This window comes from Camelus dromedarius, chromosome 2, assembly GCF_036321535.1.
Source record: "Camelus dromedarius isolate mCamDro1 chromosome 2, mCamDro1.pat, whole genome shotgun sequence".
Classification (NCBI taxonomy): Eukaryota; Metazoa; Chordata; class Mammalia; order Artiodactyla; family Camelidae; genus Camelus; species Camelus dromedarius.
Window position 1 is genome coordinate 41,125,597 of NC_087437.1, and position 17,127 is coordinate 41,142,723.

A 17,127-nucleotide genomic window follows, 5' to 3' on the forward strand; every position below is an offset into this window, starting at 1 on the left:
CTGTACTATCTGCACAATTTTTCAGTAAATCGAAAACTGTTCCAAAAAGTAAAGTTTAGGCAGTTACTCACCTGAGTCTGCCCACTCTCTCCTTGAGAGTGTACTATTATTTAATAAATCCTCACTTTAAGTTCTTGAAAAAAAATTTTAAAAATAAAAAATAAAGTTGATTAATAATGAAAGAATTTAAAGGGCAATGATTTAAAGACAATAAAGCTAAAAACACTTTAACATTTTATAGGTAAAATAATCCTTTGTTCTAAAAATTATTTTTTGGCTATAGAGTCTGGGTAGGAAAATTAATTGTTTGAAGTTTTATAAAGGCTGTAAAAATAAATCACATCAACTAATTAGAAGGAAAACTACAGAAAATTTACTGTAATTAGTCCACATGTTTAGAACAATAATTTCCTCTAATTGGATTTGTCAAAAAGTATTCCTGCAGGTATTGATTTAATTCAATTCAATACACATTTATTGAACACCTGCCACGTGAAAGGCCCTTGATTTGGCACTGGGTAGCAGATATAACAGCTGAAGAAGACACAGTTCCTGAAACTAAAGAGGTTAGCATCTGGAAGAGCATAAAAGCATAACAGAAATACTCAAATCCAAGGTAGGATGTAAGAATGTGGGACAGAGGGAGAGGTCACTCCAAGAAAAGGCACAAAATTGGAAAAGTGCAAGGCATTTGTAAAGAATGATGAGTGGGTCAGTTTGGCTGGAGCACATGCTGGGGTCCTCGTGGGCCCCAGGAATGAAAAGAGTTGTAGGGCACAAGGGATACAGCACGGCCAGAGCCCGCACCGTGGACAGGACCGCAGAGAGGACTGCGGGCAAGGGGAGTGTGACAACGGCCCAGGTGGGTAACAGGGTCAGAACCATGGCTTTCATCGCCCAGACTGCATTTTACGAGACTGTACAAAATTCAGTGACAATGATAGCAAAAGATGGTCCTAATGATCAAAACTGTGCCTCACACGTACTGCCCTGAAGCATACTTGAGGGAAGATACTGATACAAAAGGCTGCCTCTCCGGCTTGCTTGGTCTGAAGCAAATCAGCTTAAGTGCCTTTCATTCCCTCCTATTCTATATAAAGCATTTATTTTTCCTGATTGTAAAAATAGTGCATGCTCATCAAAAAATTGGGGCTATACATAAAATAAAAATCCCTTATAGCTGTGTAATTCAGAGGCAACCACTACTGTAATTTTCCTTCACTCATTATTTTTCTATGCAGAAGGCATCAGGAAGTCAGTGCAGTTGGTTAGTGATAGAATACAGTCTTAGTTACGTGCACTCTCATAGATTATACTTTATACTACAAAGATGAAGCCAGCACTGTACGCAGCAGAGGTTGTTGTTTTGCACATCAGGATCTACAGCTGTTTGTCTGAACGACTGGGCTCCATTTCTGAAAAGCTCTTTTGTATACACTTCACGGTAGTGAACTGTGTTGCAGTATATTTGTATTTTTTTCTCCAAAAATATATAGCACAAAAAGCAAAGGTTTATTTTCACAGTAGAAAATACAAGTGGTAAAAATGTCTGTAAGAAGCAGCCTAACTCAGAAATATCCTATTCCTAAAGAAACAATTCTTAGGTATATAACTACCATGCTGTAGCAGAAAAGAATGTATATATTTTATATTCACAAAAATGCATAATTTACCAAGTTGGAATAAACATATGCACACACATTTGTATCCTGTTTTTTCACTGAGTATGTTTCATATATAATTAAATATTTCAAGTGCTTTTTAATGGATAATCATGTCAACCTGTCTAAAATTTGAGAATTTTTTAAGAGCCACGTCAAGTTTTGCCTCTACTTTAAGAATTCAGTGTAGCCCATTTATTATTTCTCAGGATTACAGCAACAGCTCCTTTGAATTCCTTTACCAGTATCTAGTCTGTTCTTCCAAATCGTCTTGCTGAAATGATTTCTTTCAGACATAGCACTGATCATGTCACTCCGTAACTCGAGACCTTCAGTGGTTCCCCAGTGGCTGCGTGATAAATGCACTTCTTGGTCTAGTTTCAAGACTGACTTCCCCCCTCACAGCCCCTACATCCCCATCCCCACCAAACTTAACCTTCCATGCATTTCCTTCCACTCTACCCGCCTGGGAGTCTAACATGACTCCGTGTTCCTTTCTACCCTGATGACAGTTACTCGTGTCCATGTCTTTCCCTGGATTAGGCTATAAACTCCTTGAAGCCAGGATTTGCAATTTCAGTTCAGTGCAGCTAAATGTAAATCAGAGTCACTGAAGATCAACTGTATACCAGACAACATGCAAAGTGTTAAGAGTAGAGAGAATAAGGCACAATCCTCAACCCCAAGGATCTCACAGCCCAGAGAGGGAGACAACTTGTAATAAATAACCAGATTCAAGGCACTCCTGGAAATGGTGGGAATACACAGGAGATTCAGTGCAGCATGGAAGGTGGGGGGGCGTCTATCTGTGCAGGCTGGGCTGTGAGGAGGTGATTTCTAAAGGGACAGGCGAGTGCCAGACAGCAGAGTGCCAGACAGCAGAAAGGAAGCACAGCATGGTATATTTAGGCAATTTTAGGAAGGTGGGTGTTTCTGTACTGGAGGAAGAGAGGACTTGCCTTTAGAGATACAAGGATGAATATCACTAAGAGCCTTGCAAAACATGACAGGAGGCTTAAAAATCAAATGCACATCTCTTCCAAGGTCGTCTTTGGCTATTCTTCCAACTATTTATATTACTCTGAAATTTTCCATATATAATTTTGTCTCTCTCCAACTAGAATGTAAACTTTTGGAAGGTGGAATTCATGTACACACTTCTTGAATGGCTCAAAGCCCTCAGTATGGGGTCTAAAACACAGTGCAAGTCTTACCAATCTTTTGAATTCATAATCCACCCTCATCCTCATAGTTGTATGTTCAGTGCTTAAAGGGAATTTAAAACATCTGTTAGAAGAATTAACCAATGTTGAGTCATGACAAAAACTGAAAGGACCAGTATATTCTGCAGGAATGTTCTGGATTAGTGATTTTGCCTCTAGAACAATTTTATTTGCTATTAAAAAAAAGCAACTTAATGCATTTTGTTTCAAAATGTCATATTTTAGCATATTTATGGTTGTCAATATCTGGGTAATCAGCAATAAAATAACAAGTATATGGATTTTCAGTTATGATAATTGGATTTGCCTCTCAGAATTGCTTGTCTGAGCGATTGTTAATCAATGGATGACATTTCCTGCAGACTGGCCGGTCCTGTCTTTCCAATCTCTGCTGGACAAAACAGTAATCTGTGGCCTGAAATGGCACCTTCTCTACAGGGAGTAAATGTGGTGTAATGACCGACAGTAGTAGCTGAACCAAAGAAATGGAAGTGAAGGAGGAGTGAAGCTAGAAAAGTTAGCATCACTTGTTATCCAAGTGAGAGCAAACCAGGGCAAGGGAACCTTATGTTTATTTAGGGGAGGAAATAAGAGATGCATATGAGTGTGATTGTATGAGTATGTTTGAATTGGGGAAGCAATAGGGGAAGAGGAGAGGTTCTTTTATAGGATCCAGATGATGAGAAGAAGAAAAAGTGAGACTCCTCATTTTTTTTTTTAAAAAAGAGATGACATAAAGGCTGCAGATACGAAGGGAAAGACAGGTAGCTATAAATACAGGTATAAATACCTAAAAAAAGAAGACTGCAAAGAGACAGATGGGATGTCTGTGGTGAAGTCACAGGCCGCAGCAAAAAGGATCACATGAAAGGGAGAATGGAGACGATGAAGTAGAAAATCTTAATAGGGACGTATTTAAGTCAAACACTCAGAAGTTTCTCTGCAGGTTTGTTCAACTCCTGATTCTTCTGCTGGGATGCTAACCCACGCTGCCTCGGGCATTCCTCCTGAGTGGCGGTGGGGATGGTGAGCTAGAGGTCTCACGCTGTCCACTTTAACCCCTAAGTGCCACTGCCTGTGATCTCACTCTTTCAGTTCTGGGGGGACAGGCATGTGACAACAGTGTGGCTGTCACTATCCATCTGCCCTGGGATGACAAGAATCAAGAAATTGTCACCAGCAGGACAGTCAACCCAGCAACAGTCTAGATAAAGCACATGCGGTTGTAGAAATGCTACCTGTTCTAAGTGACTGTGTCCAGGGAGGGAGCTGGCTATAGATGCTGTAATAAAAACACGAATCCCCAAAGTCAACCGATCCTGCCAGAGACACATACACCATCTATGTTTAGTTCACACCTCCTGTCCTTTCGTTTTGGAGACCTAGCCCCTCCTGGCCCCAAAGTAGAAAGCCAGCCTCTTACATCAGCCGGGGTATGTCGCTGACAGCCACCGTCCCGTCCTGGGCCTCGCTCTCCCCATCTTCCTCCTCTTCGTCGCTACTTTCCGACTCCTCACTTGAGGAGGAGTAATCCGTCACCTTCTTCAGCGGGCGGTTGGTTTCTTCAATCCGAAGTTCTCTTAATTCTTTGGCTAATGCCGTCAGATCCTACAAGAGAGAAGTTTGCCCAGCAGATATGAAGCGTAGATACAACCAAACCAGCATCTCTCAGCAAGTCAGTGCTCCAGCTTAAGCAACAAGAAGGAAAAGCTCTATATAGAACTGTTACAGACAGAGTTACTGCATGAAACCAAGAAAATGATGTTTGTAGCACGGAGAAACTAGAAAAGAAAGATGAAATAAATTAAAACGTTGTTCAAAACCAGTTGCTAGACTGAGACTGTTCAGTTCTGAATCTGCACGTGTATATATGTGTATGTGCATTGTGTGTGTACACATATATACAAACATTGCCTTCTCGTTTTATTTTGGGAAGGTGAAGTTGGTCACCAACCCTCTGAGTTAATGGGAAAATACACAGGATTAGAAATTGTTCCCCAGTATTTTGGGACTCCTGCCCAAGCCACAGGCATGGCCTTTCCCCTCTTGTGATTGCCCCATACCAAATTCTAGCATCAGTCACAGAACGGAGCAACTCCCAAGGTTCCAGCTACCACAATGACTCACTTGGTGTGTCATCATTCCCTGGAGAGCAGAGGCACCACATCAAATAATGGCCCACCCCAAAGCCCAGTGCCACTGGAATTTATAGCCACAGAGCTGAGTTAATCAAGAGGAACAACAACAAATTAAAACAAACAAAAAAGACAATAAAACGAACAAACAAAAAAAGAGTTCTCTTCCAGAATGATAGGTGTTTTGTTTTCTTTTGTTTCAGACCGCAGTCACCTGGCAGAAACCCTGGCGAAGAATACTGAAATGAATGTGCAAACACCGAAAGGAAGAGGTCAATTTTCCGTTTTCCATGAGTATGATGAAACCTTTAGCCTATGGATGTGATGACGTGGTATTTAATCACCAGGCACATGGCAGGCAGTGTGCTCAGGATCTGACTACCTTCGATTTCACATGCTTTCAGAGCAATGCAGAGGGAAGCAGTTCTGCAAAAGCATGGCAGCTCTAATTTGCATGGGTTAAACTGCCCTTGGCACACAGCATGCAAATGGAGAAAAAGCAATTCGATGTCAGTCTTACCATTTCTCCCTATATTAGTGACCCATGTGGGAATCAGAGCATTCAGTGAGAGACAGGGGATTAGGGAGAAAGAAACTCATTTGAAGATACTAAATCTCACAGTTTTCTTATGGCCATATTCTCTCTTTATTTCAACGCAGAAATATATTTGTCCAATTCACCTGATGTGAGGTTAGAGCAATCTAGCTGATCTAAACGACACTTGACAATCTGTCCTGCTTGGTTAGAAGAAAAATGGTGATCAATGTGTGTGACTAAACTACAACTATAATTTTATCTTGAGGACACAACAGATCATCTTGTTTCTTTACTGTTGTCTATGTCAGGCACTGCTAGGCTGGTTAAAGCTAGGGACAGGAAATGCTTCAGGTGTTTTGTTTGGTCTAGAAATTTAGGAAGTTCAAAGTGTTAAGTGAAGGAGTCATTTCTTTCTAATTTCATACAAATCAAAGGGAAAGCAATTATGACGTTCAAATTGGTTCTGTAGTCATGTGAATGGAAGCCCCTGGAAAAGGGAAACTTCTGAAAATTCAGATTGTGCATTTTCCACCCAAACACGCTTGCTGGGCTCTCACACTCATGCACACACGCGTGGCCTCAACCTCGGTGGGTATATTCATCCCATCTCTGGAAATGAAAATAGAACTGTATTTAAAAGATTCAGAGAAGATTAAATATAATGATACCTTTCAAAGGGGGGGAAGTTACCACAGAGAACTTTATGCAAATTTATTTCTAGTCTCTTTGGCAATGGGCTAAAACAAGAAAAGCTAACATTCAGATTTCAGCTTTTTACTTCTTCTTTCCTCTTGACAAATACCAGTGTTTATCTTTACCAAATTGAGGAGAAAATGAAAGGTCTGTTATACTTGAACACACTGGGAAAACACAGTTTAGACATTTGTTAAGGCAATGAACATAAAAGGCCTTTATAATCCTCCAAACCAATAAAATAATGAAAAGTTAGATAAATTTATTTTGTATTTTTCCTTCCTATGTTAGGACCATGTTATGTCTTATCAAAGAATATGATTAGCATTTAAAATGTAACTTGTCATTAATAATGCATTTTATTATAATTTAAAGAGAGAATATGGTTTAAACGAGTTTATTTCCAATGTCAATAATTCTGAGTAAAATATAATATTAGCTATGATTTATTTAAATTAATAATACATTTTCCCCATGGATTGGTTTTCCTTATCTCTGACATTTCAAAACAAGACAAAGAAGATTTAAAAAAAATCAGAACTATTTAGAAATATTTAGCTGGTCCAAAGCCCATTGATTTAAAGAAAATCTCACTTGTTAAAATGACCTAATTTTCCCCAAACACTGTATTTATGAATACTTTAAAGCTTTGACTTGCTTTATAATTTCACTTTTAATTAGAAAGTTTTTTTTTATTTGTTTCTGTGTTATTAAAAAGGTTTCCTTCCTCAAACTTTAGAAATAATTGCAAATTCCTTTTAAGTTTAATTGGTAACAGCCTGGAAGGTGAGACATATATGAAAATCCCAAGGTAACAGTAACTCCAAACTAACCCCAGCCAAAGAAAATAAATCTTCCTTTGCCAATAGTCTGTGTGTTTAGCTGAAGTTTGTTACTTATCCATCCACTCCGGAAAAACTTACAATAGCAAAGTTATAGAAAACAGACACAATCTAAAACTGACACCATTGGGTTCAGATCCATTTTCATACATTGTTTTCTGACAATACCAATTTTCTCCATATAATGAGTTTTTACAATAATTTATTGCTTGGCTGTCTCAAGCCTGGAGCTAAAAAGCATTAAAAAAATCACTATTTACCATGAGAATATTTGAGAATGTATAACTGAAAAAGAAATACGGCAAAAGGGTAAGATTTTTTTGACTACATAGTAAATGTGAAGGTGGTGAAGGGGCTCTTACCCAAACGTTTCTTTGATGTAGCACTTTTTATAATCAACTTGACATAATTTTTCTTTCAGTAAAGCTTGTTTAATCTGACAGTTAGGCATACTTTTATTTTAAGAAGTACTCTTTTAGGTATCTTTTAAAAAACAATATAGTTTATTCAAATTTTACTTCAATTTTTTAAACTATTAAAATAATAGTTAAAAAATTTTAAGTTGGTCTTTTCTTTACATATTAAAGTAATTTATTTCCTTTTTAGGAAATCTAAAGATATGACAGGGAGAAGTCACTTGATGTCATTATCTTCAACCGTAATGAAAAGGGTCTGGACCACTAAGTTATCATTCCAGTTCCGTCCAGTCTATGGATATGTGCTGGAATTTGTCAGATTCCTACACACCAATGATAAAATGGTGATAAAGCCAGTGTTTGCTTATATATCTAATCTTCATGACATCTATTTCATTATGCTAAAGTAAAAAGAAAATTTATTTTGGAAGGCTGTATGAAACAACCACAGACTGCGCTGCACAACCTCACAGTCCATTAGGCAGGACTGCCAGATGAATGCACACTCCCCCAGACTGACTTCTACCAAAAATCAAACCATTAAATTAGCAATAGCAAGCAACAGGGTTTTGGGTTTTTTTTTTTTTAAGCATTTTAAGACTTTTCATTTCAATCTCGGGTTATCCAAATGGCATATCACTCACTGGAGAGGAAAGCCATATCAAAACCTAGGAATGGAGACGGGAGAAAGATTTAGGTCAAGGTTTTCCGACTGTGGCACTCTTGACATTTGCGGCCGGATAATCCTCCAGCGTAGGTTGCCTTCCTGGGCATTGTAGGATGTTTAGCCGCATCTCTCTGCTCTATGCACAAGATGCCAGTAGACTGCCTCCCACCTCCAAGCTGTGACAACCCAAACTGACTCCAGACTTTGCCAAATGTCCCCTTAGGGGAGGTGAGGGGTGGCAGGATAATCATCCCTGGTGGAGGACCACTGCATTAGGTAGAACCAAGGAATCTTGTATTTTCAGTGGTTCAGACCAGTGATACTCAAGGGGTAGGGTTATAAGAACCAGCTGGAGGGCTTTCTCCCATCATACATGGCTCCAGAGATGTTGGTGCACAGCTTGCACTCCCTCAGTTGCTTGTACCTCTGGGCTCTATCCAGTGTGCAGGAGTATTCCAAAATAAATAAATAAGGCAATTTTTAAGAGCCTTTTTATCCTGGGTTAACCAGATGAAATCCATGAGAGCCTATTCCCTCATGATAGCCACCTCCAAGCTAATTTCTGGACTCATGAGATCTCCTGTGAGTTGTGCACACACACAACCATTTTATCGGCAACCTTAGTACCAGAAGTGTTTGGAAGAAAACTGATAAAAGTTGTGATAATCCCTGTCCTTCTCACTATTATGAGGAGAAGGGGCAAGGCTGTAGCACAGAGCAATTAAAAACATTTCCCTTTGTTCTTTCTATAAACGCCATCCACACACTGCAGATATGGAGAGTCTCATTCTTTTAGGAGCAATAATCCTTTAACTATGATAATAACCTTCTAAATCACTCTGAAGAGTGAGGCAATCATAATTCTAAAAAAGTGAGGCTTTTTGTAAGGATCACACACAGAAACATGCTTCTCCCACTTGCCGAAAGAGCGTCGTGCCCCAGGCCCTGGCTTCATGCAGCACTTCACACGTCAGAAAATGCTGTTGCACACATGACCTTGAGTGATCCTACACAACCTGGTGAGCGAGGCAAGGCAGGTGTTTTTATCCCTGTTTCATACAGGAGGAAACTGAGGCCCAGAGAGGTTGTGGGACCGGTCACACCAGTGATTTAGTGGGGGAGCCAGAATCTGAAAGCAGCCTGTTGACCCCAAAGCCAGCGCTTTTTCTGTATCATTTCACACAAATGGCGCTCAGCAGAGCTACAGCCTAAAAGCCATAATGGTAAGTCTTCAGATTCCATGCAGTTAGGACTCTTTGCAGAAGGCCTGTCTCTTCGAAAACAACCCCACTATGCTGTATTCATGCAGGTCTGACAAGGAGCAGTAAGGCAGTCATCCTTCTTAGCAAGCTGCCTAAGATCGGCAAAGCCATATATTGTTCTAATGGAAAAATGTCTCCGCAGATAAGGAAATAGAGTTACTTAACTTGCTAGGATGCATTAACTATAAAGTCGATGTTGCTGCTGCTGCTGTAGTTAATGTCCCACAAAATTAATCTAACAATACTCGGTAACTCCTTGTTCACAAATCACACACTATAAATTTGGACTGCCCTAGAATGATGTCTCTTTGTGAGTAAAACCGCCATCCTGTAGCAAGGCTGGCGAGTGCAGGTTAAGATCTCAGGCTTTGCTACTGAAGATGCTAGAAGGAGAAACCGTGCCAATAACAAAGCACCGAGGCTTAGCTTTAGCCAGGCTGTAACATTGGAAAAGTGACATTTTGGCTTAGAAAGACGGTCTCTGGAGCTTTAGGCGGGTGTCTGAGGGTCTCAGGCTGGCTTCTGCTGAAGGGGCTCTCCTCCCAGCAGATCACCCAAAGGAATGAGCTTAGTCTGTGATCCAGTTGGCCACCATTCTGAATATCAACACCAGGAAGTCAGTTTTATATTTACATCTTGTGAAAGCATGACCGAGTAAAGGTAATACTAACCTCATCTATAGCTTTCTTATAGCTCTGAGATAAGAGGAACCCAATCCAGAAGAGTCCACAGGAGAGGGAGACGCCAGAAGAAAGGCAGCAGGTTAGACACAAAATGGGAATTGTTAGTAAACAACCGGTGAACGCCAAAGGGCCAGAAGAACTCAACAGAACACTGCAGGTTCCCTTCATCGTCACCCTCGCTGTGCTTCCTTACTTCAACATGTTAAAAAAAATAGAGCAAACCAAAACATCACATTCATTTCAAAGAAATGATTCTTGGAAACTTTAAATAAGACAAATGGATAGTAACTCATTCCACATTAACTTCCAACTTTGAAATTTTAGCCTCCACGCTCTTATTTCTTTCTTTAAGGCTATTTGGGATCTGTCGTGTACAGCAACGAAGCTAGATTTCAAGTTGCCAGGTCCCCTCTCAGACCACGCTTATCAAGTTTTGGTCCAGAAAATATAGTCCCTGAGCAGCAGACAAACTGCAATATTAATTCATATGGAAAATAATGTGGGGGAGAGGCTAGAATAGATAAGGGAAACCCATAGAAAGTGCCCAAATCTCCTTAACTGCTAGTTTCAACATCTTTTTGCCAAAGTTGCTGAGTAGAAAGTACAGAATAACATGAGTTATTTCTTTTCCTGTTTTATTCCCTAACGTAGTGCTAATGATCAGCAAAATATCCACAGGCAGGGAAGCAATCCGAGATCTGTTCAGTTCTTTCTTAATCAGGTATGACTTCCTTCTGGATGCTCTTGGCATCCCTTCTTATTAATCTCAACAATTTTTGTTCCACAGTCATGAGTGTATCCCAACTACTTTATTCTGTGGGTTCTCAGGTATATATTAAAAAAGTTCAAAACTCTGAAAGAAAAGCACTCACAGCTGGTCGACTAGGCCGGGTAATGTCCCTGGATTCTTCTGGTTTCACCTTGGAAGGCTCATGGGGGAGCACAGGTGATCCTTCGGATTTACTGTTGGCTAGAGGACAAAACAGAGGGCCAAGAAAGATAATGACCGTCAGAAAGCGCTGGCTCGATTCTGGAGTTCTGTGGTGAGTCATCCTCCGGGATTACTCAGCAGACACGTCATTCACTTAGGCAAATTCTCAAGCAGAAGCATGAAAAAATAGTAAATGTTCAGGCGAACAAAGTCAGGCAAACACATTTAGACTTGGAAGCTGGAAGTCACTGGTAATAATAAGAAAAGCTAGCAAGTACCACCATCTACTGAGCACTAACTGTGTGTCAGGTTTAATGCTTAATGCTAAATGTTTTCTATGTCTTATTTATTTATGTTTTTAGTGGGGGGAGGTAGGTAGGTTTATTTATTTTTTAATGGAGGTACTGGGGATGAAATCCAGGACCTCCTGCACGCTGAGCATGCACTCCATCACTGAGCTATACTCTCCCTCCGATGCTTTCTATGTCAGTTGTGTCACTGAATCCTCCCTCCAACTAAATGATGAGGCACTTTCCTACCTCACAGCTGAACACAGACTTACAGCGATGACACAACTGGCGTAAGGTCACACTGAAAATATGGGCAGAGCTGGGATTCTGTCTGATTTCTCAAAGTCCTAGCTAGTCTCAGTGATGGTGCTTAGCCAGACTCTAAGTTGACATTCTATGATTGGTTTCTTCTTTTCCCACTTAACCACCAGAAGTTCTTTTGATGAAATATGGGCAAAAATAGAAACTTATTTTATTTGGAGGAATGGTTTTTAAATGGGAGGAGGAAGGCGGGGAGGTTGTCTGGGTTCTTTAAGGAAGAAAGACTGAGGTGGGGGTAGGGGGCCGTGTTGGTGATTAAAGGGAAGGGCCCTAAGGTAGAGTTACAGAGCAAGGGTTGAGGGAGGGCTCCCTAATAGCTGCGGAGTAAGGAGCATCCTTCCCAGTTATGAGCTCAAAGGTAGAGAAGAAGCAATCTACGGTGGGAGAGATTCTTTCGTTTGGTTTTAAGGTGATCTTTCCTGGGCAGGGACACACCAGGGATATAGGAGTGCTTTTAACCCAGAAGAACTAGAGGCCAAAGGACAGAAGATAAAAATTAAGCCTCAGTTAAAAATCAGAATTAAAATGATACGCCTAAGCTTGGTTTTCTTTAGCATTGGCTCTAACTAAGCATATTTAGTTGCTTACGAATAGAAAGAAGGTAAAGGAATGGCAGTTTTCTGAAGTAAGGAAGTTCGCATCTGGATCAAGGCCACAAAAGTACACACAGCTCTGGACTGTGCCACTGATGGCAGAAGAATGCATCTGGGGCAGCCGCAGGCCAGTCCACATCTCCTCCAGAGACACAAGCATTGCACATCTGACGTCTACCTTTTCAAAATGGACATACAGTGAGTTTACTTATTTAAAATCTTAAAAAGATATTAGAAGCTAAACCATGATTGCGTCTAATGAAGAGGCTAAAAAAGAATAAAGAATTGGTGGTTTTCACTAGGCAGAGTAATTTACAAGTGTTTTCCAAACTGCACTTTAAAAAGTCCTGGTCTTTATTACTTGGAAGCAAAATTACCTTCTGAAGAAGGTTATTCAGGAAGAGCACAGTTTGATTAGCTAGAAACAATAGGTTATCATGTATAATTAGCTGGCCATATTAATATTTTTCACAGCTTCCTCATTAATGAAAACTAAACAATGAAGAATGACTTGAATTAAATGGTCAGAAAAGCTAATTTTTACCTCTCTAATAGGAGTACCCAGGAGAGTCAAATATATTTTCTGAGTCAAAGACTATATCTTCTCTCAAATGTATATTTATTCTACATTAGCCTTTACTGAATTCACTTTGAGAAATACCTGGTACTATGAATTATGTTCGGAATACGAAAAGCGACTATTGACACAAGGGGAAGAAGATACTTGGGGGTTCACGAAACTCTAACCAGGCAATCAAATAAAAATGGAAATTCTGGTGACTGATGATTATATTTTCAAATAAGACCAATAATCTGTGATCTTTCTGGAAAACACTGGTATCTGCAATGAGAAAGGGTGTAGTTCACACTGATGTCACACATACAACTGGGGATAGTGGTCCACTCTCCTATGGAGCTGAAGCTGAGAGCAGTTAAGTGGCTTTTTAGCCTCACACAGCAGTGGTCACACCAGGACCAGAAGTCACAGAAGTCAGGAAGTCATCCGATTCCCTGTCCATGGCTCTCCTCCTCAGGGAATGCTGTCCTGGAAAGGTAGGGGAAAGCTTACCTCGAACTCTGGTCCGTTCACTAGATCCTGCTTGTGATCCTGGCTGAGAGCCTCCTTGGGAGCTGGGCTGGGAGCTCGGGGTGCTGGAGCTGGAGGAACTGCCACTGCTGGTCCTCTGCAAGGGGCTCTCCAAGATGGGCTCGGTTCTCCGAAGATCGGGGTTACTGCACAGATAGCAGAGCACAGTGACTACACTCTCAAGGACACATACGTCCTCCAGTCCCATCCCCAGTGCAAAGGGGTAAAGAGAGTGCTTATGCGACCATGCATTAAAGGGGTCAATGGTGATAACAATCATGCCATCCTCTGTGGATTCTGAATCAGAACGGCAGGAACTCTTGACCCAACTCTTGGGTCATCACACCAAATGCATTAGTTCTGAAATGGTGGCTCTTCAAAGGAGGTTTCTTTAAACCCCTGTTCCTGTGCTTACTGGAAAATACTTGAAAATATTAAAAGCTAAAAATCAGGAAGCAAAGCATGCAATCTCTGAATCGAGAGATACTCAGCTATATTTCACTATATGATATATTACCTTCTAGTGTTTTTTCTTTCATATGTATGGAAGCACACTGTATATTCAATTTTGCATCTTGCTTTTTTCCCTCTTAAACTGCACTGTGAGCTTCTTATGCTTCTAAAAACAATAATGGCTGCACAGCAGTCCATTATATAGATGAATTAGTTTAACCATTCTTCTATCGTTAGGTGCTTCCGTACATCACTATGACATGTAACACTGAAATAACCATCTAGATGCATACAAATATTCAACCACATCTCTCCTGGAATTGGAATTCTTGGGTGGAAGGGCATAAACTGGAGTATATATGTGCACATATGTGTGTATGTGAACGTATAAACATGCTGCCAATTTTCACTGAATTCTTACCGGACTTTATAATGAACAGCTGACTAATATGTAAAAAAATAATATCTTGCTGTTTTAGTGTAGTTTTAAAAAATTACTGTTGAGGTAGAATAATTTTTATTCACATTTATTTGTTATTTGTAATTCCTCTTCTGTGAATGACTTAAGTTCTCTGCTCACATAGCTAGTGATATCTTTGCATTTTAAAAGTTCTTGCAGGAAGTCTTCATATACATTGTCCATTATCAAAAGGAGGTTTGCTTGAAAGTAATTATTATTAAGTGCTAAATCAAGAACTAATTCATTTGTTGGCAGCCTAGCAGCCCCCACTGGTTATAAACCTAACTATATTATTCATCCTTATATTGTTACTACCCCCAAAATAGTGCTATTTATTCACTCACTCAGTTGGTCTATATGTGGCACTGAGATCCGGTAATGAACAAGACACAGCCGTGCCCTCTGCCAGCTCAGCCTGACACACACAGCTACCTTCACTCATGCTTTGCCTGCAGTGAGCACAGGGCAATATGGGAGCACAAAGCAGGGCCCCAGGCCACTTGGGGTGATCACAGGGGCTTGTGCAGAAGAGGAGACATCCAAGCAGTGGCGGTGGGAGGCAACTGGTGAGATTTTTATGATCTTGTTATAAAAATAAGCAGCATTCTCAAAATTTCTAGTAAGCTCTTTCTGTTTAATTTCTAAGTCACAGACCTTTCCATTTTTCCTTTAGACTTCTGTAATGCTGGCGTAAGTGGATAATTTAGTGAGACCTGAAATTCAAAGCTCCTATCCACTGCCGTCCAACTGCCTAGGGAACAGCATGGGCCCCTCCAGGTTTTCATCATCTTCAGTTCCTTCCCCAAAGAGAATTCCACTAACAGAGTCATCATAGCACTATGGTTTTAATGCAGTGAGATACCACATTCGAATGTAATTCTCTGCTTTCATTTTGCTCTGCCCATTTCAAGAGTCTCAAGTGGGTACCAGGCAGTCTGCACTGTGTGGGTGTCAGATGCTTCACATACAAATGTGAAAATAATATGGCCCCTTCCCTTGGGACACTTGTAGCTTAGTCCATAAAAACCTGACCACAAATGGCATCATGACAGCAACAACTAAACCAAATAATTTACTTTTGAAAACACAAGAGCCTTGCTTTGTGGTAATGTATTTGGCATAGCCATTTGGTCAAGTTAAAAAATTCTTAAATACTGGGTTATTGGAAGACATAGCTGGTCCTGCAAAACATATGTTAAAATAAATATATCTTTATAATTTAGTAATTTGATCATATAAATGTAGAATTTATGACAATATTCACCATTTAAGTTTTTATGGTAAAGGGGTTGCTAAGTCAAGCTAACAGTAAAATCAATTGCAGAAGTGAGTGTTGGTAAACTTAAGGAAGACTTTAAAATTTTTTGATATTTTTATGGCATTCTTTTGTGATACTATTAGCATTCAATTGATTGAAATAGATTTGGATCCATGATGGCAACATCCCCCCCTCCCTCTACTTGACGAATACCTAAAACGATAAATGTGTAATACTTCTGAAATGCCCACATTTTAAATTTTTCATTTTTTCATAAAGAAACAATCCTATCTTCTTTCACTCCCAAGTAATGAATTCTTCCTCATTGTCCTCTTTTATTTAACAGTAGTGGTCAAGAATTATTTCAGTATAATTAATACATTCTAAAAATATTTTTTCTAAAAATTGTATTGAGGTTAAGGGCCATGGGCATACTAAAGTTCCTTGGTGGATGCTCTCATTTTGTGGAGATGTAGTGTTCTTCATAGTAAAAAAAAAAAAAAATCTATCGAGAGAACAGAGATCTGTGAGCTCTGAGCATCTCCCCTGGTGGCTGTGCTGTGGTACCAGGGTCCAGCTCTTTGTTCGAATGCCACACTCCTTTGATCATTTAACCAAAACCTTTCCATTAAACACCTGGACCAGTATGAGGGATGGGGGAGGGCACCAGGCACAGGGCAGGCAGGCAAGTTACAACATAGTCCCAGGGATGAGACATGCACTGTGGAGACAATAGACAGCAAGGCAAAACTCTATATGCCGACTGAGGGTCTATAAATAAGATTGGAGTTTGGGAACAATGAATGGAGCCTGGAACGGTCAAGGGTGGTGTCAGGAAAGAGACAGGACTTGATTAGACTTTGGAGGGGTGAGCAGGAAGGCTGGGGGAACAGCCTGAGCAAAGACACAGCAGCTGGGGTTTTCCTGGGGCTCGTTGGTACGGAGGACACCGCCCTCACTGAGTACTACGTCTGTGTTAGGAAACCATGGGAGGGTGGTCGTCAGAAGAAATGGGCGGCTTATGCGGCAATGGCCAGTAAAAGCTGGCAGAGAACATGGACCTCCCAGGGCCAGTTTATGAATCACTCACTGGCCAGGACAGAGGCAGGGAGGAAGCTGCTGCCATATTAGATGATAAGGCCTGGGCCAGGGCCATCCTGGCAAAAAAGAGGGGCCTGGGTGTCAGCAGAACCAGCCCCGCCGGGATAAATGTGCATCTCTGACTGGGGCTCAGGGTCTCTCTCCGTGTGACGCTAATTGGATCCCAAGAGCATTACATCCCTGACCTGGGCTTCATTAGCCCAAGTCTGCCCCACCAGAGCTAACCAGTGTGGGTGCTGATCTTGATAGATTGCTACTTTTGCTGCCAGAGTATGATGGAAGTGTAACCATATATAGAAATAGGGAAAACTTTAAAATGCCTTTTCTATCTTCTTTATTTTGGGGATAAAATATGAGTGTTTTGAGAAAATGTCACATTGTTCATATTTTTCTCCTCCTTATTCTGTAGTAATGTGGTCTGGCCTTGGGACCAAGGGGCCTGAGATAAATGCTCTTAGAAGGGCTCAATTTCAGAAGACTTCCATGAAATAAGAGATTTCTCTCGTTCACATA

At 40.5% G+C, this 17,127-nt stretch overlaps 1 protein-coding gene across 8 annotated transcripts in view; it reads right to left on the bottom strand.

Annotated features, from left to right (window-relative positions):
• Positions 1-17,127, bottom strand: part of TNIK (TRAF2 and NCK interacting kinase) — a 362,919-nt gene that overhangs the window by 38,040 nt on the left and 307,752 nt on the right. For 5 of the 8 annotated variants that reach the window (XM_031451107.2, XM_010976292.3, XM_010976289.3 and 2 more), the window contains 4 exons: positions 13,325-13,488; positions 10,993-11,090; positions 10,109-10,132; positions 4,308-4,492 (listed from right to left, as the gene is read on the bottom strand). In XM_031451107.2, coding sequence (XP_031306967.1) covers positions 4,308-4,492; positions 10,109-10,132; positions 10,993-11,090; positions 13,325-13,488 — 471 coding nt within the window. The remainder of the gene's footprint in view (positions 1-4,307; positions 4,493-10,108; positions 10,133-10,992; positions 11,091-13,324; positions 13,489-17,127) is intronic. The other 3 variants (XM_010976290.3, XM_010976295.3, XM_010976297.3) reach the window with 1 other exon arrangement.